The sequence below is a fragment of the Amaranthus tricolor genome, chromosome 16 (genome assembly GCF_026212465.1).
Source record: "Amaranthus tricolor cultivar Red isolate AtriRed21 chromosome 16, ASM2621246v1, whole genome shotgun sequence".
In the NCBI taxonomy this organism is placed as follows: domain Eukaryota; kingdom Viridiplantae; phylum Streptophyta; class Magnoliopsida; order Caryophyllales; family Amaranthaceae; genus Amaranthus; species Amaranthus tricolor.
In genome coordinates, this window is record NC_080062.1 from 21,933,262 (window position 1) to 21,961,195 (window position 27,934).

At 34.7% G+C, this 27,934-nt stretch overlaps 2 protein-coding genes across 2 annotated transcripts; both read left to right on the top strand.

Moving 5' to 3' along the window:
* The first annotated feature begins 1,080 nt into the window (after positions 1-1,080).
* On the top strand, positions 1,081-2,460 carry LOC130802637 (uncharacterized). Its single transcript, XM_057666646.1, has 2 exons — positions 1,081-1,647; positions 1,762-2,460. The coding sequence occupies exons 1-2, from the start codon at positions 1,081-1,083 to the stop codon at positions 2,458-2,460; spliced, it is 1,266 nt and encodes a 421-aa protein (XP_057522629.1).
* A 2,800-nt stretch (positions 2,461-5,260) lies between these two features.
* LOC130803338 (uncharacterized) lies at positions 5,261-27,831 on the top strand. Its single transcript, XM_057667549.1, has 10 exons — positions 5,261-5,677; positions 5,755-6,056; positions 7,048-7,186; positions 14,692-14,813; positions 14,900-15,103; positions 15,889-15,948; positions 21,512-21,650; positions 26,642-26,760; positions 27,044-27,265; positions 27,501-27,831. The coding sequence occupies exons 1-10, from the start codon at positions 5,479-5,481 to the stop codon at positions 27,693-27,695; spliced, it is 1,701 nt and encodes a 566-aa protein (XP_057523532.1). The 5' UTR covers positions 5,261-5,478; the 3' UTR covers positions 27,696-27,831.
* Positions 27,832-27,934: the final 103 nt, after the last annotated feature.

Below are 27,934 nucleotides of genomic sequence, written 5' to 3' on the forward strand. Positions count from 1 at the left end.
TAATCAACTTGAATGCATTATTATATTTTATTTAAATTACTATAATTTCATAATAATAATACACATTGTTATTTTTTTTATTATGTTATAAATAATTTAAATTACTCAGATGTTTAATCATTTATTAAGAAATTATTTTATAAACAATTTAAATATATTATTGCATTTTATTTAAATTGCCGTAATTTCATGGGTTTTTAATGACTTGATTAGGGAATTAATGATTCCCTCCAAATTTGTATGTATTTGTTGGAATATTAAATTGGTGAATATTTTTCACCTTCAAAAGTGGATAATTATTTTTAATAGCCGGAAATTACGTAGTTCGGGTTAATTACAGAAAATACATACGTCCTACAATTACAATATACACTTAGTCCGGAAAAAAAATTATATAATTCAATTACTTAATCTCGTCCAGCCTTCTCAAATTTCAACAGCCTCGGTGTAGTTCAAATCTTTGTTGATCATGTGGGTGCAGATTTTTTTGCGGTCTTCGACTTCTGATTTTGAACGTTAACAAAAAAAATCGATGCATTAAACTTCTCATAAATTGCCACCATATGGTAAACAACCAAAATTTCATTTTTTTGTAAAAAAATCATCATTGTACGATCCCATTGTAAATAAAAAAATCAAATTGGATGTCAAAAAAAATACAGAGATCAGGCGCCAAAAATGAAAACAGAAACCCAAACAACAAACACAAAACAGATCAGGCGCCAAAATGAAAACAAAACCCCAAACAGCAAACACAGACTGAAAACAGAAACCCAAACAGCAAACACCAATGAATATAGCGCCAAAATGAAAACAGAAAACCAAAAAATCAAACACAAAACAGATCAGGCGCCAAATTGAAAACAAAACTCCAAACAGCAAACATAAACTGAAAACAAAAACCCAAACACCAAATACAAAATGAAAATAGGAACCCAAACAGCAAACACCAATGAATATAGGCGCCAAAATGAAAAATGAAAACCAAAAAACATTTTAACATTGGCGCCACTATTGAATACAACACACAAGGAGTTCATTGCTATAAATACTAAGTGTGACATTAATTACACCCACAAAATGGCAGGAACCAAGAATTTGTCCAGCCAACAAAAAACACAAAACATGCAAAAATTATTGACCAAATTAAACAAGAAGGGTAAATCGATGCTTGGTACAATTAATGAACTTGCAACAGAGTACCAAGTCTCTAGGAAAACAATAACCAGATTATGGCAGGAAGTTCAGAAGCAAAGGGAGAACAACAACACAGCCATCAATTTCAACAATAAGAGGATTGGGAGACGAGCACCCAATAAAATTCAATTTGATGACGAGAAGTTCAAGTCCATTAAATTTGAACTCAAAGGGACTCAACATTCAGTGGCAAAGCAAATGCAAGTTTCACAGTCAACTATATGCAGGTGGAAGAAGGATAGAATAATTAGAAAGCATACAAACGCAATCAAACCCATACTAAATGATAACAACAAACTACACAGATTAAGTTTTACATTATCTAAGTTGCAATATGATGAAAAAAATGATTCTTTCCAATTTAAACCACATACTAACATTGTTCACATTGATGAAAAGCATTTCTATCTAACTCGAGAATCACAGACTTACTACCTAGCTTTGGGTGAAGTAGAACCACATCATGAACGTCAATCCAAATGATTCATCCCAAAAATAATGTTTATGTGTGCTATTGTAAATCCAATTTATTTAACTAATGGTGACGTGTTTTTTGATGGTAAGATAGGGATATGGCCTTTTGTTACTCAAGAGCCTGCCAAAAGGAGCTCAAAGAATAGAAAGAGGGGGGAATTGGAGACCAAACCAATACAGTCAATAACCAAAGAGCACATGAGATCAATGCTCATCATTAATGTCATACCCACAATAAGAGCAAAGTGGCCAAACAGAATGTCAAAGCACATTTTCATTCAACAAGATAATGCAAAGCCACACATAGCACATAATGACAAGGAATTCATGGAAGAGGCAATGAAAGATGATTTTTTTATACAACTTGTACAACAACCACCAAATTCACCTGACATTAATGTATTAGATCTAGATTTTTTTAGGTCAATTCAGGCTTTGCAATATCAAAATGCAGCCTACAATGTACTACAATTACTAAGTGCTGTGAACAATGCCTTTGACAATTTAAGTGCACAATGTTTGAGATTTGTATTCATTACATTACAAGCTTGCATGATTGAAACCATGAATAGGCAAGGGGATATTGACTACCACATCCCACACATGAACAAAACAAAGGCTGCTAGGGAGGGGACATTGCATGACTATCTTAGTGTGGACAAACAATTAGTGGTTAAATCTCTTCAACATTTATTCACAAGAATGAGTTCAGAGACAATGAACCAATTAGTTGACATAATAGGGTATCAAGGGGGTCTTGATGAAGCCCAAAGTAATGATGCACAATAGTAATACCACAAAACTGGAACCAGAAACTATAACAACATTCAATTTTTTGTAAAGGAAGGCCAACAGGAAGCACAAATCTTAGGGCATAACAAGAACCAATAGAACTGGAACCAGAAACTACAGCAACATCAGTCTTTTTTGTAAAGGAAGGGCAACAAGAAGCACAAATACAACAGAACAAGAACCAACAGAACTGGAACCAGAAACTACAACAACAGCAAACATTTTTTTTTGTAAAGGAAGGGCACCAGGAAGCAGAAACAGAACATAACAACAACCAACAGGGCAACAACAAATGCAAAACCCAAAACAATAGAAAGGGAAAACCACTTACCAAGTGAAGCGTAAAACTCATGCATGTTTTGGACAAATTTTTGAGATCTTGAAAATGGGATGTTTCAGATATAAACAACAATTTTAAAAATTTTGATGTTGTTTAAAATGAAACATTTGTACTCACGTTTACAGTAAGGAAAAGGTGATTATTTGTTACAAAGCTCTCAGATTATTTTTAATGTGAAATCATTGAGCAAAAAACGAACATCTTTGCGCTTAAAGTTCAGGAAAACAATCCAAACCCTTATTCTTTTATTCGTTTTTTAAGTGGCAAATAAATGTGCTCTCAAAAAATAAATAATTGAGCAAATGAAAAATGCATCGAAAAACCCTAAATCAAAAAAATCATCATCAGCCATAACACACCCACAGGAACAGAAACATACTCGAAAATGGCCTCAAGCCAATCTTTATCCTCACAATCATTGTTAGAGAAAAAAGCATCTACAGAAGAGTACTCACGATCCTGATAAAGATCAGGCTCAGAAGTGTAAATGAGTTCACCTTCAGAGTCTAGTTCTCTACCCAACTTTGAATCTGTTTCAACTGAAGAGTAATCGTTCTCATATGAGTCACAAAACTCATCATCATAATAGTTAGGGTTTAATAGAGGTGATTTGGGGATTTTGAGAGGGGAAACATTAGGTGAGGTTAGCTTCTCCAGAGGTGAGTTAATGGCGGTTTTAGGGTTATTGAGAGGTGAGGTTGTTGGAGTCTTAGGGTTTTCCATGAACAGAAGAACAGAAGGGGCAGAAGAGAGAAGAAGAAGAGAACAAAAGTGACCCAAATACACGAAGAAGAAAGCAGGAAACCCAGCTCTAGGGTCTGAAGAACAATGGAAGATTGGCTCGAGGAAGAACAATGGGTAAATAGGCGTAGGGTGGGTAGGTTAAGGTTAAAAAGGGAGGGAGTGATTAAATAAGGTTTAGATTAGGATTGTTTAATTGATTGTTTAGGGAAAAATAAAGAGAAAATTAATTGAGTTTAATAAGGGTATAAATGTAAATAAGTTAAGTAAAGTAAGGGTATAAGGGTAAAAATTCCATGCCAAAAATGGAAATGAGACATTTAGGGTGACTTGACCCTAAATGGAAATGTGACATTTAGGCTGAATAGGAGGGAGTATTATTTAAATTAGTATAATTTCATAATGATAATAAGCAACTTTATATTTTATTTTTATTACTTTATTATTTAATTATTTATTGAGGCATTTTATTATTACAAACAATTTGAATATATTATTACATTTTATTTCTTTTACTATAATTTCATAATGATAATATGCAATTGCACAATAATTTAAAAATTACGTTTTAAAAATACAGAATTCATTCTACAAAACTTTGTGCAATGCACAGGTTTTATACTAGTACTATTATCATCCCTTGCTACTCAAAACTCAACAACTTACCCAGAAACAGTTAAATACAATAATTAGTTTTCATAACCACTTCAATTAAGTACTATGTTCTTTTGAATAAGTCAATGTATTAATGTCCAAAATGATCCAACAATAAAAAATCATGTCATGTAGCATCTTAATTGTTCTTATTGTTGTTGAATTAAGGGTTTTACCTTATTATCCCTAAGACAATTGGGATACAAAGCAAAAAGCTGATGTTCTTGCTGTTGTTGAAAATAGTGCATCTTGCTGTTTGAAAACTCCATTAATTGGGAGACCGGAGATGAGAGTGAGAACTGAGAAGATGAAGTCAGAGAAACCATTGAAGAAGATGAAGTTAGGAAGAGAAAGAAAACGAGAAGTGAGAAGTTAGAAAAGAAAATGGCTTGCCCTAAAAAACATGAAATTGGATATTGAAAAGTGCAAATAAAACAATGAAACTGCCATTTGAAAACACTAAAAACATAATTGTCTCTTTTAGAAGTGGCTCAACGGTACCCGCTTAAATTTTTATAGTGGCCCATGACCAACCGGGTCAGGTCTTTTTTGAACAGGCCGAGTCACTTGTGCCTTATATATTATTATATATTATCAGCTGGTTTTGGACGAGACGATGTCATAATGAGATCTTCAATTCAGGTCGGTCCAATTCGCGCGTGTAACAATTTGGATATTTTTTCATTTTCTAGGCACTTATTAATTTTAGCTTAAAAGGTATCAATTTTCAAAATTGATACATTTAAGGTCAAAATTGATAAGTGCCTACAAAATGGAAATGTTATTGCACGAGCGAATTGGGCGGACCTAAATTGACGGTCTCATTATGAGACCGGTCACATAATGAGACTCATAATGACACCGATCTCATCTAAGTTTTTGTAATATATTATTCTCATCTGTATGATTACTCTTATATTTCTTTGGTCAGGATATTGACTTTAATTTTTATCTTACATCGTCTTATCGTACTTTTTTGTCTTGATTTGCTTTCCTTTTACTGATATTTCTCGAGCTTATGGACTCTTTGATGGGATTTTTTTTTATGAGTATATTTGTCATTTTTTATCTTTCTTGGGATCAGGCTTATAGTTTTCATAAGGGACATACATCGTGTTTGATGATTGATGATTGATGGTTGATGATTGATGATTGATGATGAACCAACCAACTAAGGGTTTATAGAGCATTTTGAGCAAAAGAATCCGATTTATGTATGTACTATTTAATTCTTGCCTCGTCAGTGAAAGCCGTTTCAATATTCTTCCCTGCACCAGAAAATGGCACATGTTGCAGCCTCTTCCCTCCGGTCTGCAATGAATAGCATCCGTTTAACAGGACATTTACCGATTGTCTTCCCTCACACCATTATCTACCCTCTTCCTCGCTTCCTTAAACTCTTAATTTCCAAGCCTTATTTTCTTTGTCGACCCATTTGCTCTCGTGCTCTTCATTCCCAATCTCCTCTTCCTTCACAAGGTACCCCCACTTTCTTTTCTATCCTTTTTAATTACTTGGCTTTTCCTCTTGTGCTCCTTTTTCGACTGTTTTTTCAGGGGACTTGCTGATTTTGAAGCAAGATGAACGGTTTTCGTGGGCAACTGGGATAACCCAGTTGCCAAATTCAAGCACAATTGCTGCCATTGTTACTTCTTTGGGTGGTCCACCAGCTGCTGTTGGTATTGTCAGATTATCTGGATCAGAATCTGTGGATATTGCTCGGAAGGTGTTTCGACCCGTCAGAAAGAGTAGCAAACACAACAAGGTGGACAAAGGAGACACTAATTTGTGGAAGCCCACAAGCCATGTCGTAGAGTACGGTGTGGTTCTTGATGTTTTTGATAATATTGTTGATGAGGTATTCCTAGTAGCTTATATTTCTTACAACATTCTGTTACCTTATGTAGCTCTCACCTACACTTTCATTTAGGCAACGTTATCATTATCAAAAAAAATAAGATTTCGTTTACAATTGACCGAATTTCTCATTAATTTAAGCTACACATGATTTAATCAAATCTTTTACTATGGTCAATTGTAATCCATGAAGCTTATTTTTCTTAGGCTTTTAAAATTATGTTGTGTGATTGTTTTTCTTGTTTATGTGAAGTTTCTAATGTCATGACTCATGAATATACAATAACGCAAGGATTTTAGCTTTTGTAGGCTCCAGAACTCCACCTTGTTACTTGTTAGCATGTATATCTTTTGGCAATTAATTTTGAGTGATTTATATTGTATGTGCAAAACTGTGGTTTTGGTTACAATTGCAGTAATGGTTGCGGTTATGCAGTGAAGTTGATGCAGTTGTCATCCCATTAAATATTGTCAAAAATGCGATATTTTACACCTCTGCAATGCGGATGATATCTCTGTAGTGGATTTGAAAACTTTTACAACTTGATTTTCTCATTAGATGTGGCCTTTTTCACCATGATTGTACTAAGCGTTTTAATGATGATCACTTTTGATATGAATTTACTAATGATTCTGATGAAAATCTCAATATGCGTCTTCTTCACTAAAAGTATTTAACACGTAGGAGAGGGTGCAAATGACTCAATTATAACAAGTGGGTCACTTTCTAAAGTCAAGGTTTAGCACAATGTGACAGTAATTTGAGGAGAAGAAAATAACTATTGTGACTATGTAAAACTAACAATTCATAATTGATGGCTCCTAAGTTTCAAAGCGAGTTACTTGTTTCCATTCCCTATTTGCTGAAGGTTTAGATGCGTGTTAAAATTCATTGTGTATTGTTTAAGTGTATATAACTCTATAAATTTTTTTTAGCATTATCAGTTTTATTTGAAAAGGCATTTCGTATGTTGATATGTCAAATTCCATAGGTTCTACTAGTCCCTATGCTGGCTCCTAGATCTTACACTCGAGAGGACGTGGTTGAGCTTCAGTGCCATGGTAGTGATGTATGTCTTCGTCGTGTGCTGAGAGCTTGTTTAGATGCTGGTGCAAGGCTTGCTGAACCAGGTGAGTACTTGGAATGTCACCAAAATTGTAGACATTGTCATTGTTTGGCTATACTTTGGTTTTCTTAGCTGTATTCTGCAATCTAGTCATCTATTAGTTATTGAGTCTGTGACGAATCCCTTGAGAAGCCATTTTGTTTAGTTGTTGAACTTCATGGAGTTACAAGAAAGTGTAACTAGAACATGTTACGATAATGACTTGTAGAAGTATAAATGTGTATAAAATGTACAAGCTTGGTTATGAAAGTTTCTTATCTAGAATCACTAGAGTGTTGAGAGAAGAGAGTGGCAGCTTAAGGGGGAGATTCTTAAATGATATATGAGATGAGATAAACTTTTCTGTTGTAGTTGGATAAGAATTACTGGATGACAAGATCATTTTTTTCTGTAAGTGTTTAAATTGATTTTACCTTCACAAATCTTTAGGATAGATTTTTGTTATATTCTTCTATGTCGCTAAAAAGATAGTCCTTAGGATGCATGATGAAAGAGTGAAATCAAGAAAGGAATAACGAGTCCTTTCTTGGTTTTTATCTTAGTTATACTCAAGCTGAGGTTTTCTGAAGGATCATGCCCAAAAAAAATGAGAAGGAAGACGTGAATTCGTGCAAATAATTATTTATATGATGGGTGAAATCGTTTTTAGTTTTTTTCAGTTAATTATCAATTTTATGATCATCAAAGAGAAATTAGGGAGAAAGAATAACAAAAATGTTCCTCCTCAAGTAGAATTATTCCGATTTGTTTAGTATGACTTGTACTGTATGAATTGATTTATCCAACATAAGATCAAGTATAGTGGAATTTAAAAGCCAAAGGAGATCTACTTAGCATCCTTGTGGATGAATTTTGGAGTTGATGAATGATGTTCATTTTCTGAATTTGAGAGAGCAGATATTTCTTGTCCATTTTGAATAGGGCTAAAGATTGGTATTTCTTTTTGAGATGACGACAAACTATATTAAAATACATCATCTCTCTACTTTCTAGCACATATTTTTTTATGGAAAGAGAATATACAAGACATGGCTCATATCATTTTAGTCTTTGAAAAAAGGCAAGCAATAGTGGCTTCTGAATGGAATTCAAGCAGGCTGTTCATGATATGTTGGAGCAACAACAAATCATTTTTATCCCTTTTTAATACATTCCTTCCTTTTGGTTTCTTCTATCTTCAAATGTTGTTCTTGAATGATTTCTAGTCTTCTTTGCAATTATGAGATGTTTAATATGATGATTTCTTACCGCAGAAAGGGTAGACTCCAAAGAGGCAAAATCAGTGCATGTGAAGGGGAGTGGCATATAAGTGAGAGAAAAATGAAGGAGGTGGAGAAAGGAGGGAAGGATGTGAGAGAGATGTAAGAGAAAGAGAGGAGAAGGAGGGAAGGGATGATAGAAAATGCCTAGAAAAGATATGTTGTATCATTAACTTGGAGATGTATTTATCTAGGCAAAATATGAAAAAAAAACTCTAATGAGCACAATCACATATGAGCTGAAAGGGGAAATAACAATAAGAAACAAAAAAGGTTTTAACATCTCATATTTAGCAAGTTTGTCTCAACGTATAATATAGTTACATCTTTTTTTTTAATTTTTTTATGTATAATTCAAGATATTAATGGTCAAAATTATGATTTGCTAAGTGTGGAAACTCTAGTGTTAGCAACTAAACAAGGACAAAGGTAGTATATACTATAATTACTTGTCATTGCTTCTATCTCCTTCATTATCACCTTCATTATTAGATTAAGACAAGTTATTCTTGCCATTGTATGTTCAAGACGTAAAGAAATACTCCAAGCATTAATAGTATCAAAATCTCAATTCCAACACTATGAGTAGGCTGTATGAACTTAAAAAAATTAACGTTGAAAATTGTCGCTAACAAAGATTATAATTTATTCGACGTTATTTAGTACTAGTCTATGACAAAGGCAATTTCAATAATCCCTTACATGTATTGTCTAGCTTAATTCATTCCTATCTTTTGTCATATGGTCCTACAAATCCTCATTTTTCATATTAATTTTCACAACTATATCCATATCATATTCAACTTACCTCTTCCTCTTCTAAACTTCTCAAAGTTTCAACCTTACTAGTGTGTTTTTATTGTCTTCCATTGTAAATAATTTTTTTAATATTGTCCTCTATATTTGTAACTCCAATACCTTATTTCATGTCTTCATTTTGAATTTTATTTCTCAGGGTATATCCATTTATTCATCTTAACATTCACATCTTAGGTTTTCCAATCTTCCTCGAAGGGGAAAGAATGCCCCTCACTCATTTCCATTTATACATCCTCTAATGAATATACAAGTAAGAGGAAAGACAAAAGATGTGGGACACATGAGGGTAAGAGAGAAGAATGTTATAAGTGGGATGTTGAAGGAATATCGTGACATGAGTGCACATTCAAGTCTATGCATTAGTGTGAGTCTATGCATTAGTGTAAGTGCATAGAGATGGTATCTTATGGGTAATTAAGTGTGTGACTTAATTTGTGTGTTGATGATGGTGTTTAAGTGTGGTTCAATGCATGGAGTTAGCGATGCACTGATGAAGTCTAAAACATATGGTGTAATGTTGTGAGTTGATGGCATGATGAATGAACTTAATGAGGAGACTCGGAAGACCAAGAATCAGATCTTGCTCGAGATGCTCAAACAAGGCATCCAAAGAAGTTAAGTGCCTTGAACGAGCAAAGAGTTCAAAAGTAGTCAAAAGGCTCGTTTAAGAAGTGCTCGAACGAGCACTATGTGCAGCAAGGGTTAGAAGCTTCTGTGCGGAATTGCTCGAACGAGCAGCTGAGAAGCTCGAACGTGTAGTGTAGGCAGCTCAACATTGAATTCTTTATTCGACTGTTTATGTTCCAAAGTTGCTTAATATGTTATTAATTCTTTGTATTAAGTATGGTTACTCATTAATGTAATTACCCCTATAAATAGGGAGCTCATATGCTCATTACAACACATCAACACAAACCCCCCAGCCTAAACACATAGCCTTTGCATCTCTTACTCTCAATTGTAATAGTTCATTGTAAGAGTTTCTATACTTCATTGTTTTTAGTATAAACAAAGATACTACATACCACGGAGGACGTAGCCATCATTGGGTGAACCTTCTTAAATCCTTGTGTCAATTGTTTGCATTTTGTTTCCTTTAAACATGGTGCATTGAAATTATATGAGTTCATCAAGGTACTTCAACCGTTTGATCTTAGTGATATTAGAGTTTGAGTTTTGAACTTAGACTCTAATCTAGCTCTCATTTCATTGGAAATTAGGGGTAAAAGAAGAAATTTATGGCAAAAAATGAAGATTCCTAATGTGGATTGTAAAAAGAAACAACAAATAAAAACGTATCGAAAGAGTGAAAAGGAATTAAGGGAGTTAAAATTATAAAATTGAAACGAGAAGAAATGAATGTTTGTAAAATTAGTTAGAGTAGATTGGATTGGACCTCGTTAATCCAAAACAATACATCCAACTTTAGAGCATAATGCAAAAAAGGTCGCATCAACGCATCACGACCGTATCAACTGCGAAATCACCTGTATTGATCGCAAAGAGTAAAGACATATTTAGGTAGACATTTATCTACCAGGATCTATTCACATGAAGTTTCATGCAAACAAGCAAAATATGATTTTGGTATTGTGTTTGAATCCACAAGCTACCATTTTATGATTTTTTAGTAACTTTTTCTAGCGCTCACCCTGTACCAAATAGTAACATATATAGGGTAAATAAATGCAAGAAACATATAAATATCCTTACATATTAATGCCTAAGGTAGTATTCAAAAATCAATTATGGGCCAAATACAGTAACATAATTGCTTAGATACTTTAGCAAAAGACAAGTACTCTAAGAAGAGAAAAAGGAATTAATACATAGCCTAAAAGCTTTATCATAAACAAGTATCACTTAATCTATATGATGCACTTAACACATTGCATAACCTCAAATATGAAGGACTGGAGTTTCATTGGTGCATTAAACATTGTAAATGGAATGCAATCAATTTTTAAGGCATGCAATAGAATATAAAATCTTATTCAGCAATATTATATAGCCATGTTGATGAAGTAAATTACAAGACTGTCATACCTAAGGAAACAACACTGGAATACCCAAGTCTTTCTAGAATCATACATCTTCCCATTCATTGACAAAATGGCTTACTCGAGTGCCACTAAGTGGCTCCAGTAGAGTTTTGGGATTTCACATTTACACTTAATAGCAAAGTTGTCTTAATTATCCTTGATTGCAAACATCATAAGAAATATCACAAAGTAAGAAGTGTACATGATTGAACGCTTCAAGTTTGGGTTTGGGAGAAGTGAGCAACTTCAATAGCTTATTTTAGTAAGCATAAGTCTTAAATCTATTAATCAAAAGAAAATGATAGCCATAGTACCTAGGTTGCCATAAAGGGGACGTTATTTGTTGGAAAGATGATTTATCATGCACTGTTATCAACAAAGCCTTAGATACTTGGTTCAACAACGAGAAGTTGCTAACAACTATAGAAATATGTGTAATGAGACTATTAGGTTTTGAGTTTGATATTGTTTATAAGTTAATGATAAGCAACATGGTCATCAATGCTTTATTAAGGCAACCTTATGTAGACAAAATAGCACTGGTGTCCTTGTATGATATAGATTGAGATGAGTTGCACAATGAGATGACTCACGATTCTTTTCTTCAAAGAATCCAAGGAAGATATCATGATCCAAATTGACATCTCACTCGGATTATTAGTTTTTTCAGTTTAGCAAGATCTCCTTATATATTAGGGTAGTGATGCCCACCGATTCTTCATCTATTCCAGCTATCCTTTATAAGTATCATAACTCATCCATAGGAGGACATTAGAGACTTTGAAACATACTCTCGAATAGCTAATAATTGGTGTAGAGTGGAATTGACCGAATGAGAAGACATATTACTAAATATGTGACGAAATGCGCACTTTCGAACAATAAAAAGCCTCAGAACAGCACCCAACTGGACTCCTATTCCCTCTTCCTATTTCGGACTATATTTAGTTTGACATTGCCATCGATTTGGTAGGATTGTTGAAATCTGAAGTTGATACAATGTTTGTAGTGGTGGATATAGTCACTAATAATGCTCACTGTGTTGGTGTAAACATCTTTTTACAGTTCCCTCAGTCTCCAACGTCTTTATTAGCAAGGTTGTGAGGATTTCCTTCTTCTATAGTCTTAGATAGAGACAAAATTGTCTTGACCACATTTTCGAGGAGATTTTGCCTCCTGAGCGGCTAAATTGAAGCTCAATAAGTACTGAACCCCTAAACTTTCTGGCCAAACATAGGTCGTCAATAAGGCACTTGAAACATACTTGTGTTGCTTCCTATTAGACAAATCTTAGACATAGATTCTGGGTAGCCTTGGGCTGAGTATCTCCCTTCCAAGCTTGTTGGAGGCCTCCACCCACGTTGAATTGTTGATGAATGAAAGCAATGGGTAAACCAAGATGGACAACCTAGATCAACTGTTTCAAGAGAAGGATATTGGATCATTTTAATGTAAATTTGATTAAAGCTTAGCAACATATGAAATACTAAAATACTATGCTGATAAGAAAGAAAGAGAGCAAAATTTTGACTTAAATGACATGTTTAATCTCAAAATCCATTTGCATTAGACGTCCCTCTTAAAAACAGATTGATGGCTTACAAGTTAGCACTTTCCTCTTATAATCAGTTGCATCCTTATTTCATGTATCATAACCTAAGATGGTCATACATTCTTGTCTCCACTCAGCCTACTTTCTTCTCTGATAATCTGGAATTGTGAATTGTGCCAACATCTCTCTTAGGGGTTAGAGATGATCCTAAGGAGAAGCAAGAAGGTATCCATGTTTTCATTCAATGGCAAGGCTTGCCTTGTTTTGAAGGTACATAGATACCTACAAGATTTAACTACAATTTCCCTGATTTTACATTGAGTTCAAGATGGCCCTTGCATAGGTAATGTGCTATGGACTGATCAATTCAAAGAAAACAGTAAATCTGGAAATAAAATATTAAAGGGGCAAACTGAAATTATGTTATAAACTTAATAGTAAAAGGTAACCCTAAAAGTAAAATAAGAAAAGATAGTTTAAGCAATTTGAGACGCTGAGATCTCCCAATTGAGTATAAGACTCACCCACATCGTGATTAACTGACCAATTCAAAGAAAACAGTAAATCTGGAAATAAAATATTAAAGGGACAAACTGAAATTATATTTTAAACTTAATGGTAAATGATAACCCTAAAAGTAAAATAAGAAAATTTGTTTAAGCAATTTGAGACGCTTGAGATCTCCCAATTGAATATAAGACTCACCCACTTTGTGTTTACAAATTTCTGGATATCTAATAACTCCCTACTTTCCCCTATATATAATAAAACCACCTCTTTATACTAACTTATTCCCCAAGTCTCCACTAACATAGTAATTACCTAAATTACCCTTACGTAAGACCATTATCCAAATTACCTTTTCATTGCATAATGCTATGAATCAAACAAAGTTTCCAATTACAAAATAATATCAATGGTGTTTGAAGAAGCAAGGAAGCTTGCAAAGAGACAATGCACATGCTGAGGTGGATAATCGAAAAGATGCTTAAAATGTTATATGCTGTCAGGTTGCAAATGAGGAAGATAGCAAAAACTTCTAGATGTGAAACAAAATTGAAATTTAGATTTTGTTTTTTTGTTTTTTCAGATTTTTTTTAAAAGGTTGGATGTAAGCTTATAAATACATATAAGGAAAAGGTGAAAAATCATTCTGAAAGTTGTAATCATTTGAAGTCTGTTACAAAAAGTAACTGTAAATACAATGATCTTCTCTCTCTGTCTCTCAGTCATCTCTAATTAAGTCTATTTCTATTTCTGTTCTATTGCTTCTGCCCGACTCTGCTTCTTTTCTTTCTTTTTTTACTCTTCTTTGTGCTATTATTTCTGCTTTAGTATACAACCTGCATCAATCAATACACATCCATTAATATCAGGATGTGTGCTCAGCTCATTGAAGCTTCATTACGTTAGACCTCTATGATGACCTTTTCTTCTTTCTCCTTTTTTGTTTTTGTTTTTATATATGATTTCATTTATTTTTACTTTTACTTTTTCTTGAGGTCTCCAGCTAGATGTTTGACAATCATGTACATTTGTCATCTAATCTGTACTAATCTCAATTGTTGTAGTTCCGTAGCCACTTTCTGGCATAAAAGGGTTCAAGGGTCCTAGGGACAACCTTTTATATGAAGACTACTCCAGCAATTATATGTTATTGTTTCCTAATACATGGTTTCTTAAGTAATGATAAGATATGTAGTTCAAGAATATTCTTGTCTGCTTTATGGATATACAATTATGAATTCTATAAAAGCATTTATATTCAGATCCTTTGTAGTTTCTGGTTTACCCGTCTTCCATATGTTATAACTGACACAATGATTTTCTTTCTTAGGTGAGTTTACTCTTCGTGCTTTTCTAAATGGTCGCTTGGATCTCTCCCAAGCTGAAAATGTCGGGAAGCTTATAGCGGCAAAATCTGCGGGCGCTGCTGATGCAGCGCTGACTGGAATCCAGGCAAATTTCTAATTATTAGATATTCTTCTTCTGTAAATACTTCAACTTTTCGAAAGTTCTAACAACCTAAATGATTCTTTTGACAGGGAGGTTTCTCACATCTTGTCAAATCATTCAGAAAACAATGCATAGAATTGCTTTGTGAGATTGAGGCGCGCCTTGATTTCGAGGATGAAATGCCACCACTGGACGTTATTTCTGTTAAAAACACAATAAATGATATGACGGAATATGTAGAAAAGGCATTGGAAACTGCCAATTATGACCAGCTTCTACAATCAGGATTGCAGGTAATAAGTAGCACATTAGCAAAAGGTGTGAATTGGTGGTTTATTCTTCATGTTTGTTTCAACCTCGTGTTTTTTTTTCTTGAAAAATTAGTCTACTTAAGAAGCAAGTTTGTCACAGTAATTAGTTGTCACAATATTTTGTACAATGCTCTTACGGGTTTAAATATGTACATATCTCTGAAATTGGAGGATTATCTTTTTTTTTTCTGTAATGTTTGATGAAAGTTTTTTGGAACTTATGCCCTTAGCAGTTGCTGATCTCTAACGTTGATTTGTTTTGGGGAATATAATGGACCCCATATTAGGGGACTAAGGCTTTAATCATCAATTTTGTTATTTCTGTATGCACTTGATAGTAGCTGTATGTGTTAAAAAAAGCTTTGCTTTTTGATATTGTTCTAACATTGCCATTAGAAAATGGTTTGTATTGTGCTTTTACCGACAATGATTTTAGCATTTTACTCTATGCCAGGTACATATCGCTTAGGTCTTGCCTACGTTCCAATATTCATTGATTAATGGCATCATAAAGTTGAAATTTGTTTTGGTCGAGTTTGTGCTTGGCAGTGTTGTTTCCTATTAAGCACATGACATGTTAATGGCTTTAAAGTTTATAAATATGAGTCTTGTTTGGTTAAATATGTCAATGGGAATGTGGTTTCCACTGAAGTATGGAATGTGTTGCTATATCATGAATATATTTACAACATTATTTATGTCTCCTTTTCCCGTCTTTTCTGCTCGAATGTTACAAGTGTTTGTGTTTTTTCAAAACTGTTCTGCAGATTGCAATTGTTGGAAGGCCTAATGTTGGAAAGTCAAGCCTTCTTAACGCGTGGAGCAAGGTATACAACACAACCTTTTTGCTTCTTAAGTGAGCTACTTTACGTATTACATATTGTATGAAATGCTTGGTATTTTCTCCTTGGCACTGCACCTGGACCTTTGGCATGTTACTCATGTAATTTAATTGACATGACAAGTAATATATATCTTTTAACATCTAAACATAGTCTAGTCCCTTGCTTGCAGTTCAACTATAAGTCATTTTATTGAACATAAGTGTCTTATATCTCGAGTGTCAATCATTAATCTTTTGTGAATGATCAAACGATTAAATAAAAAGATGGTATTTCGTAAATTAGAAGCTCCATGCTATTATGATCAATACATAAATTTTAAAATTATGTTTGTAAAATTAGTTTCTCTTTTACATGAACAAGTTTGCGACTTTTACAGAGTTGAGCTCATGCTGTTCCTTTGCCATATGTCTTACACACCTAATTCTAATGTTTTTGTAGTCAGTACAACTCACATAACTATCCATATTCATTTAATAATTAAGATGTTAGGGTTACATAGCATATATCTTGATTTTGTGGTGGGATCCATGGCTAGATAGTGATGTCGAAGGCATTATTCATATACATGACTCATGTGACATGTTTTTGATGATTTGAGTTATACTACATGCAATGTAATCTTAAACTATATGTGTTCTAGATATCAGAATGAACTTCTCCTTGAGGTTCATATCCAAATCGTTTTTTAGGGATGCTAATGTCTTGAGGGATATGTAGGAAATTCAGATTGAATGCTTGAATATATGTTTTTTGCTACCTTTTCTTTGTGGTCTCTTGAAGGGTTGGAGAGGGAGGGGAGGCGGATAGTCAAGTTGATAGGATTATATTGGCATGAATACCATGACTACAAAAACCAATTAAGATATCACCTTTGTTTGGTGGAGAGAGCATTGATTGGGAATCAAACCAACTTTAGAGGTGTTACCGGTTAAATCCACTAATAATGGCATTTTTAAGGAGGATTAGGCCAAAACTTCTCATTTGTGCTGATAATGGGATATTTTTGAGATGGTGGATTGTATTTTGGGAATTTGAAAAACAATTATGACCCTAGTATAATGTGTTATAAATAACTAATAGAACACTTATGACCTTATGATGCAAATGTGTTTGCATCAAGAAAAGATACCAAAGGAGCCACACAAGGCTGCATACGGACCTCAGAAAACAACTCATGGTTTCAGAACAGCACAGCAGCGAACTAGCGACCAGGCCACCTTGCACGACACGTGGAGACCAAACCTACGCATCTAGGACCTAGGCTAAAGTGGAAATGGAATCTTGGTACATGGAACTTCATGCCTTGGCCCAAGAACATCACTATACATCATGAATAACCCACTGAAATGAGCCGTGAAGGTCAGCCACTCAGCAGGAAGTACAAATCAGAACAGAACAAAGTTGCAAGCTTGTTCTGACCAGCTGACCTAGCACGCTTTTTCCAGATCGTGTTTCATGGTACCTTGTGCCACCAAGGGTAGAAATGGAATCTCTACACTAGGAACTTGCTATCAAGGTCCTAAAACCACTCTAATAATCAACGTGGAGTCCTAGAGGCTGAGCTGAAGGAGGGCTGCTCGACTGATTTGCATCAGAATTTGTTCTAAGTGTTTTTTAGTTTCTGTTTTAAGTGTTTTGTAATAGCACGTGTCTTTTTAATGAGGCGTGTGCTAATAGAGCCGTTAAGGTAGTTGAAGACTCTATATAAGGAGGGCCTCACCCATGTAATAAACGTTCAAGTATGTTTCATTTTGATCATTCAATATAGTGAGGTATTTCAGAAAAGTGTTTTTCTGTTTTCTTCTTCGAAGTTGGAGGCAACTTCATCAAAGGCTATGGAGTATCCTTTGATCCTTTGAGTGTTAAGAGTTGTGGAGCAGCCTTGATACTTTAAGGAAACCTCGAGTGCAAGGTCTGGAAGGCTTTGTACATATCAGTTTCGTGTCGATCATAGAGGAGGGTCACAGGTGATCAATATCAGAAAATCAAGAACGGAGTTCTTGGTTCTGTTTGTGGTTGTTTCGTGTTCTTTTCATGATCATTTCGTAGTATTGTTTGTAGTAATCATTAAAGCTTCCGCGCAACATTCATCCTTGCATAACCAAGGCCTTAATCAGCCCCGGTTACGCATCAACTTGGTATCAGAGCACGGTTCACGAAGGGGACAAGGTACGCACAGAGGAACCGTTGTTCAGATTCTGTCAGTTTTTGGGGTTTGAAACGTGATCGATTTGGAGGACCTTTTGATGTTATTTTTCAAAACTGTTTTTGCACAATATTCTTCATTGAGTTGGTGAACTTTGGGCTTTGGAATTTTTGGATTTGGTGGAGTATTGAAGGAGATATGCATGATTCTTTACAGACTGCGCACCATTGATCAGTTCTGTACATGTGTGGTAAGTTGTCTTCGAAAACTTATCAAGATTCTTTCCTTTGGCCTTCATTTTCCATCACATTATCAATTAAAATTCTATATTCATCAAACCACATCGTGTGTGCACTTTTTCTCACGTTTCATAGGCTTCTTGATTGACCCATTTCAGTGTTGCTTTGAAAAAGTACAAGGGGGTTCATTTTTTTGTGTCTTCTGTATTTTGTCTTTTCATCCTTCATTTTTGAGTCTTTTTCATTGTGTCTTTTTTTCACGTTGATTCATTTTGAGTCTAGTTTTTTGTGAGTCTTATTGTGTAGTCAGTGGGGTTGTGGAAAAAAAGATGCGCAAGTGTTTTTGACCAAAGGTCACAGAAACAATTCAGACTGTATGTCTGTAGTAAAATTTGATTTGTGATCAAACCACACTATATTTTTGTGTAATTTCAATTCTGAGTGTTTGTAGACATCATGAGTTGTGTTGTCACCAATTTTCATCAGTATTGGAGTTGTTTTGATTGGGTTCACAGTAGTCAAAGTGGAGCACACAGAATCTGAAATTGTGCTGATTGGTTCTGTTTGTGTTCTGTTTTGTGCACACAATAAATTCCCAAACCTCGTGTCTTTTTCTTTCTTTATTTCACCCTTTATTGAGTCTAAAAGATGAAATCATCAAAGTTAAACATGGACGAGCTTGTAGCATTTGATGAACTAGATCATGCATTAGAGGATAAAATCAAGCTACAATCATTGGAGGATGAGGAAGCCTATCTTGAACATTTAAAGGCAATTTATGTACAACTTGGGTATTGGGTGCAAATTGATGATTTGCAGGAACAATTGAGGAATGTTTGGAGACAAATATATGAATTAAAAAGGGAAATGTGGTGTTCTTATGGAAAGAGAACATTTCAACAAACCTTGCAAAAGCATTATGGTGACTCAAAATTGGTGATTGTTCATGAGTATGATCCTTATGTTAAGCCGCCTTGGGTTAAAGTTGAGATCATTCCCAAGCATGTTGAAGAACAAACATCATTGACTCTTTCTCATGATGATATTCAAGAACCAAAGGGTGATATTGCTCCTAAGCAAGAGGAACTTGACTTGTATGCAAATGTGATTCCTATCTATGATGAATATCCAGAATCAGATTGTGAAGAGTTTGTTGAAGCATCTTGTGAAGAGATTTTTGAGACCCTTGAAAAAGTGGTTGAAATACCTTGTATTGAGAACCTTGAAGATCTTAAGGAGGGGGTTGAGACATCTTGTGATGATTTGCGTTGTACTAGTTAAGAGGTATTACATGTGACCAATGTTCATGCAAGTTTTGTAGATGATTCACAAATAGAGCCAGCAAAGAAGCATGAGTATCTTATTGATGATTTTGTTGAATATGTTCATGTTAGTACGTTTGTGGAGTTTAACCCTACAAAAATTCGAGGTTGAATTTTTTCTAAGAAGGGGGGAATGATACAAGTTAATTATGGTCTAGGTAATACAAGCAAGCTAATCTTCTTGGTAAGCTTGTTTAACATATGGGTATGGTTGATTATGCAAGTAAAGGCAAGATCATTCATGCTTACATGTGTAATGATCATGGGGAACTTGGTAAATTTGTTATGAGCAGTTTGTTTTGGGTCTGTGCAACAACACACAGCAATAGTTCAGTATGTGTGTGCACAGAACATCGGGCCATCACAGCAAGCCAGCAGTAGGTGTCCTGATTTAGATCACAAGCAGGAGGATCAATACAGTAGTCCAGCACAGCAGCAAATAGTAGCAGATCCATTGTTCAGTAAACAGTAGTTCAATAACAATTCAGCAGCAACACAGATCAAGTGTATTGGGCGTTAGTTCAGCAAGCCATGGAGTACTTAGAATTGAGGACAATTCTTTTCAAAGAGGGAGGAATTGATGCAAATGTGTTTGCATCAAGAAAAGATACCAAAGGAGCCACACAAGGCTGCATACGGACCTCAGAGAACAACTCATGGTTTCAGAACAGCACAGCAGCGAACTAGCGACCAGGCCACCTTGCACGACACGTGGAGACCAAACCTACGCATCTAGGACCTAGGCTAAAGTGGAAATGGAATCTTGGTACATGGAACTTCATGCCTTGGCCCAAGAACATCACTATACATCATGAATAACCCACTGAAATGAGCCATGAAGGTCAGCCACTCAGCAGGAAGTACAAATCAGAACAAAACAAAGTTGCAAGCTTGTTCTGACCAGCTGACCTAGCACGCTTTTTCCAGATCGTGTTTCATGGTACCTTGTGCCACCAAGGGTAGAAATGGAATCTCTACACTAGGAACTTGCTATCAAGGTCCTAAAACCACTCTAATAATCAACGTGGAGTCCTAGAGGCTGAGCTGAAGGAGGGCTGCTCGACTGATTTGCATCAGAATTTGTTCTAAGTGTTTTTTAGTTTCTGTTTTAAGTGTTTTGTAATAGCACGTGTCTTTTTAATGAGGCGTGTGCTAATAGAGCCGTTAAGGTAGTTGAGGACTCTATATAAGGAGGGCCTCACCCATGTAATAAACGTTCAAGTATGTTTCATTTTGATCATTCAATATAGTGAGGTATTTCAGAAAAGTGTTTTTCTGTTTTCTTCTTCGAAGTTGGAGGCAACTTCATCAAAGGCTACGGAGTATCCTTTGATCCTTTGAGTGTTAAGAGTTGTGGAGCAGCCTTGATACTTTAAGGAAACCTCGAGTGCAAGGTCTGGAAGGCTTTGTACATATCAGTTTCGTGTCGATCATAGAGGAGGGTCACAGGTGATCAATATCAGAAAATCAAGAACGGAGTTCTTGGTTCTGTTTGTGGTTGTTTCGTGTTCTTTTCATGATCATTTCGTAGTATTGTTTGTAGTAATCATTAAAGCTTCCGCGCAACATTCATCCTTGCATAACCAAGGCCTTAATCAGCCCCGGTTACGCATCACCTTATTTCATTTTACAGTTTTATTTCATCAAACAATTAAATTACCGTTAGTTAATTTTATACAAAATGCAGTTAACCAGTCTATTTACTCTATTCAACCCACTTTGAGTTATTAGGTAATGTATTCATCTATCAGCTAGTTATCAGCTTGTTGTGAAATAGGGTCATCTTTCATTCTTTTTTCCCTTTTATATAAATAACTTAATTCTCTGATAGCATGCAGAGTGAGAGAGCTATAGTAACTGAAATTGCTGGGACGACTCGAGATGTTGTTGAAGCCAGTATCACAATTCAAGGTATCCCTGTGACCCTGCTTGATACTGCTGGAATTCGGGACACTGAAAATATTGTGGAAAAAATTGGTAAGTATTTTAATTGTTTTTGGACAATGTGCCTTATTGCTGTGTGGCTAGGAAGATATTGTCTGTATAGTTTGGTCTATACGTTGGAAGAAAGCAGCCATTTAGCTAGTTGGTTAAGTTTGCCATCTGCTTTCCCACTTTTCTATGAGTTTATTTCAATCCTTGTCTTAAGGGGGTGTTTGGCATAAGGGAATGGGACTTGTGAGACTTTAAGATGAGACTTTTAAGATGAAACTTTGTAGATATAAAAGTCTCATTCCTTGTTTGGCATGTTAGGGACTTGGAAGAAATGGATGAAAATGAAAGTCTCACCAATTACTACCCTCCCCCCAAGACTTAATTCTTAGGGACTTTCTCATTTTTTATACCCATTCCCTATTCTCATTCCTGTTAAACAAACAAGGACTTGGACTTTTTCTTTTTGAACAAAGTCCCATTCCCTACCCCAAATCCCATGTGCCAAACAACCCCTAAATACATTACTACAAGAGTTCCTGAATTGATATATGTTAGTTGCTGTTAGTTCGAAGATGCATGGTTATCTAAAGAATGCGAACTACATAATGTTGCTATAAAATAATACCTTTTTTAACATGTTTTATGCGAACTACATAATGTTGTTCAGTATTTATAAAAACCTTTTAAAATGGAACTTGAACTTCTAATGTGGTCATAAGTTTTCCTTAAGAGAAATTATTTAGACTTTGTTTCACGCAAGCTCTACAAAAAATCTTTCACGTAAAAGTAACTCAAGTTTACTCAAAACTAGATAAAGAAATATACTATCAATGATGAAGTTTCTGCTCCCATTATTTGATTATTAGGTGGGGAAGTACCTTATTGTCTTACACTAAGGTTCAGCTAATAAGGTCACACCTTAGTATTAATCCAGTAAGAATCTTAACGACGCGTTGACTTCCTTTTATTCCCCTTGGTTTGTCGATTTATCTCTTTTCAACATGGAATAAAGGAAGCAAAAGCAGCAACGACTTGCCATCAGTTATCAGCTATGTCTGCCAATTTTCTTGTTTCTCGTGGACAATCTCAAGCATTGGTGGCAAGCTGGTGTTGTTTCCGTTTCATTTAAAGGCATTGAAAAGGGAAAGGGGAGGGAAGTAGTCAACCAATTTTCTTATTCACCTTGCCAAAAGCCAATGGGGTTTAATGTGGGACAAAGTAGTAGTATTATTTTTTTTTTATCAATAGATAGATACAAAAATATCAGTAGTACTAATTACCTCTATGCCTAGTGGCGGTGACTCCTAATCAAGAAATGACTTGTCAAATCATGGTTCATGTCTTTTTTATTGAAAAGCTATGTTACTTGGACTAGGTTACTGATGTTGGATATTGGTACATGTCCAAGTGTCAAATACATCTAAATATTCAATTCTACGCCTAAAATGAAGTGTCTAAGTGCCATACCAATGTCCAAGGATCAAGGATCAAATACGGGTACACAAAGAAAAATGAAGAGTAACATAGATTTGAAGTTGTAAATGTTGTTTGCTTTTAAGGGTCAATTAAAAATAATATTTATTTTTCATGTCATACATTCAGCCCCGAAACCCCGCCTAAAATCAATTTATGCTTTTAATTGAGTTGGTTTTTTGACTCTACATTAGAAAATAATGTGATGAAAGGTTACGGATTCAAATCTTATTTACTCCTCATTTCAAAGAGAATATTAAGCGTCATGTATAAGGTGACTGCGTCCACAGTTCTAGTTCAATGGGTTATCGTGTGAGGGAGTGTGATTGAGTGTGTGTGACGTAATCTAGTTTAGATGTATACTTACATAGCTAAGACCTTAATCGAACCTAAAATGTGAATGTGATTTTGGTAACTTTTAAAATAAAGTTCCTCAATCAAAAGAGTCGAAATGTAACTCTTGAACGATAAAAATTTAAGCTCAAAAGTAACAACTTGATCCAAGTTACAAGATATCAAAGATATAAATATCTAATAACTTCTTGTAAACTATCTCTTTAAAATTTATAAAGATTTAATCTTGTAGAGAATGATGAGTGGTGAATGAAAGGCTTTCTGTATTAATATGAAGAGTTATTGTATATTCTTTCACTTGAATGAACTTCATATAAATAGAAAATCTTTGTCAGAAATTTGCTAAGTTTTATCAGTTTGAATATTTCTTCCTGATTAGTAGGATTTGTAACAAACAACTACAAATCAAGCCTTACTCTAAGTTAAAGTAAACTGGTTGTTAATTCAAAAGAATTTAAACTTTGAAAATCAAACCTGGCAATTAGTCCCATATACTGAGTAATGTTCTCAAAATGTAGGGATCAGGCTTTTGACTAGAAATTCATATTAAAAATTTTAATTTCAAGTGCCTCGCAAATAGCAATTGGATTTACACTTACTTTTGACCCTAATCATAGTTCCTATGAGCAGGATACACTGGGTATGATGATGATGATGTTGTTGTTCAACTCTAACAAATTGATAATCACTAACATGAATTATATGGACTAACTTAATATTGATTTTCATCAAACGCATTAAAACATAAAGTTAACAAAAATAACTTCAGAAAAAAAAAGAAAAAATTAAGTTCACGAAAAATAAGGTAAGTTCACTACGTAAATTCTCAGATATCTGCGTAGTTCTGATGCCTTTTGCGGTCAATTTGGATGGTTTCATGGTTATCTTGGTCTATAAGCTCAAAATCCTTTATAATGGGGGTGGCGCGTTATGTAGACGATATACTACACGATAATTACATTCATAAAAAATATTAAGATATTGAATGTTTCAAGAAGAATATCAAGGAGATATGTACTGTCATGAACGTCTGGTTCAAAAACTAAATAGTTTACCAACAAAATAAGAGTTTAAGACATTGTAGTTCAAAGGGATCATACTCCATAAACCTCATAATGTACATATACAGTATACTTGCTCTGTTACTTCATTTTATAAACTATAATTACTCTTATATAGTGGGTGAATGGGACAAAACAAGTCATGAATTTATCAATATAGAGAATTTTTGTATGCCAAAAGAAATATTGCAAGTGGGCAAAACACCAATGTAACTACTATGCAAAAGCCGAGACAACAAAGGCCCAAAACAAAGGTTATTGGATAAGCTTGTCAAACCAAGCTTTATCTATATTGTTCATTTCTTACCAACTGCAATCTAACAATTTGAGAGACTTAGTTAGGTGATCGGTAGAGGGAAGATTTCTCTCCTAAATAGCTTTGTTCCTCCCTTGCCAAATTCAGTATATAAGAACATTAAGACAAAGTACGATAAGAACATTAAGACAAAGTACGACAATTTTCTTCTTCACACCAGAACATTTGTTGTTCCTAATTCTTTGTTGCAACAGTTAATGCTACATGCTACGGGTTACACCTTTAAACCAATCCAATGCCAAACTAGATCAAAGAGTTCCTTATTGATAGGAGAACAGAAGAAGGGATGGGAAGAAAGAATAAATTTGTGGATGAGATTAGGAGAGACCATGTGAGACTGCTTATAAAAATAGAAATACATCAAAATTAAAAGAAAGACCGGAATTGGGTTGTGTAGTATAATCAAAAGAATAGAGGTCGTAGTTTTCAAACAAGCGGAACACATACTCAAATGATATTTAAATTACATAATGTATGAATTTTTGAAGGAAATGGAGGCTTTTAAATGTAAAATTCTATTATCGAAGTTAGACACAAATAGTTAACAACGAAATAAATTGTATAATGCCACTAAATTGACTCATGCCTTGGCGGAGTATGGGGGATATGAATATAGGACAAGCACATTCGAAACGAGAAGTTTTGTTTTAAAATATGAATACAGTTTAATTAAATGATCTAAAACTTTTGAGATTACTCAACCAAGCTAAAAGGTGCCACTTGGTCTACAAGCCAAATCATATTCTCTCTAAAGAAACATGAGTAATCCTTAGAAAATACTCTGTTCTAGTCTATTAGATCTATATTCAAGGGATTGGATGACCACTTGAAGTTGGTACTTTAGTCTTTAGTTAGGTATTTAAGTTGACTCACGAAACAGGTTGCTCGTGCCTTGACACTACGTTTTGGTTGGTGTGTGCAATCTCTTGTTTGGGGTCTGGTTACTCCAAACATGAAGCTCCATATGTTGTGCATTGTAAGGAGGATGGACTGTTTGGCTAAAAACACTCATCTGATGTTTGAAATCCTTTCTACACAAATGAGCTGTCATTGGAGAGCTGTTTCCTCTCCAAGTCGAAGCACCTTCAAATGTTTTCAGCATAAGACTATGCAATATTGGAAGAACCGAGATATGTTTGCAAATGATCTCATGTTTCTTGAAACTTTCCGACTTACCATGATTGACTCCTATTCTGTAATTCCCCTTCCATTTAGAACCATGAAAGAGCATCATTTTTTAACTTAATGCAATGTGGTTGATAAAGTAATACTGTATGTAGATTGATATAATCATATAAGATCCAAGCCTATAATAAACCAAATATGGTCATGTGTCAAGTCTGTCTTTAGCTTCTACTTGATGGAAAGTGTGATACCTTTGCCATTCCAATTATATTTTCATTTTTGGGGTTGTAAACTGATTATAATGTTAATACCAATGTTGGTGCCTACAATAACAGCAATTCAAATCAAGTTGATACTAGCACAACAACGTTCAAGTTATTAAATATATTGCTAAGCAAAACTGTAGCACGAATAAGTTTTGGTAAACCGAATTAAGTTGGGAAAAAAAACCTTTAACCATGTTTGCATCTTTACAATGTGGATAGTATAGGTTTGTAAATTTATCTGTTGTTTCTGATATTGACATTGAATAGAAAACATCTATATATAAGATGTTAGTTGGGCACTATGCGCCGGTAACATCTTTGGTTCAAGGAGTTATAATCATGTTCAGGGGCTGTGCAGTTGGACATTTTCTATTGACGTTTCATTGATGCTGATACATGTTATCTCCCTTGAACTTGTTTAGATAATTTTTGTTGCAGGTGTTGAAAGATCTGAAGTTATGGCCTTGGGTGCTGATGTTATTGTAATGACAATCAGTGCTGTTGATGGTTGGACAGTGGACGATGAGCAGCTTCTGAATAGAATTCGATCTGCGCAGGTCTGGCTCTAGTTCTTCCTCATTGTTTCCGAAAGCCCATTGTGGTAAAAAAAAAAAAAAAAAAGTCGTATTGCATTATACCATGTTTACAAAAGTTGATATAATAAAACTAGGCATTGCAATGAATCTAATAAGATCTCACATGGCTATGTTTTTTCTTATGTATTAGTAACCATTTGAGATCAAATTGGTGCAAGTATTTTTTTAGAGGTAGTATGTAATTAATTACATGTTTATTGTTAGTGACTTACGGTTGGTTTTACGTCACCGTGCAAAACCACAGGAGACAAGATCTTATTCACCCATAATCCTTGTCATCAACAAGATAGATCGTATCCCATCGTCATTTGTCAAAAGCTTTGATGTAGCTGACAATCGATTTGTTAGATGCATATATACATGTGCTGTCACCGGTGAAGGACTGGAAGATCTTGAAAGGGCAGTATCAGAGGTTGTGGGTCTTGAGAGTATTTCTTCTGGAGGCAGAAGATGGACTATAAATCAGGTTAGCTATCGTCTAGTGTGGTTTATCGTATCCTGTGTTAATTAACACTGCATTTTTCTAATAAATACTATATCACACGGTTCAAACTCGAATAAAAATAATAATTCATCAAGGCGAATGAATATTCATCCTCATGCTTGTAACGGTTATATTAAGAACTTCGATATCATTAAACAAGCTTATGGTATGTGTCATGCCATTTTATTGTTGATAAAATGAGTTGCATTATGAACAGAGACAATGTGAGCAGTTAGTACGCACAAAAGAGGCTCTATTGCGGCTAAAATGTTCGATAGAAGAAGAATTGGCACTAGATTTCTGGAGCATTGATTTGAGAGAAGCAGTTTTAGCTCTGGGCCAGATTTGTGGAGAGGATGTCTCTGAAGAAGTATTATCCAATATCTTCAACAAATTTTGCATTGGTAAATAGTATTTGGTCGCCGATTTGTCGCATTATGTTGCCTTTCTCTTTCACATTGTATTTGTTGGTTAAGAGAGAACGATTTTTTAATTACATACTATATTTTTACTCGTAAATAAAATTATGTCTTCACTTTTTTTGTCAACCCATTTGAAAAAAAATACTTGTTCTCCGCCTTAATTACAAATAAAAATGTGGATATGAGGCTGCAAATAAAAACGTGGGTGAGCCACTTCAGGATTATTCCC

Bases quoted from the DNA above. Each gene is read 5' to 3' on its own strand.
- LOC130802637 (XM_057666646.1), top strand. From the start codon at position 1,081: ATGGCAGGAACCAAGAATTTGTCCAGCCAACAAAAAACACAAAACATG. The intron at 1,648-1,761 runs GTAGAACCACAT...TTTGATGGTAAG, and splicing joins ACTACCTAGCTTTGGGTGAA to ATAGGGATATGGCCTTTTGT.
- LOC130803338 (XM_057667549.1), top strand. From the start codon at position 5,479: ATGGCACATGTTGCAGCCTCTTCCCTCCGGTCTGCAATGAATAGCATC. The intron at 15,949-21,511 runs GTATACAACACA...GATAGCATGCAG, and splicing joins TTCTTAACGCGTGGAGCAAG to AGTGAGAGAGCTATAGTAAC. The intron at 21,651-26,641 runs GTAAGTATTTTA...TTTTTGTTGCAG, and splicing joins AAATATTGTGGAAAAAATTG to GTGTTGAAAGATCTGAAGTT.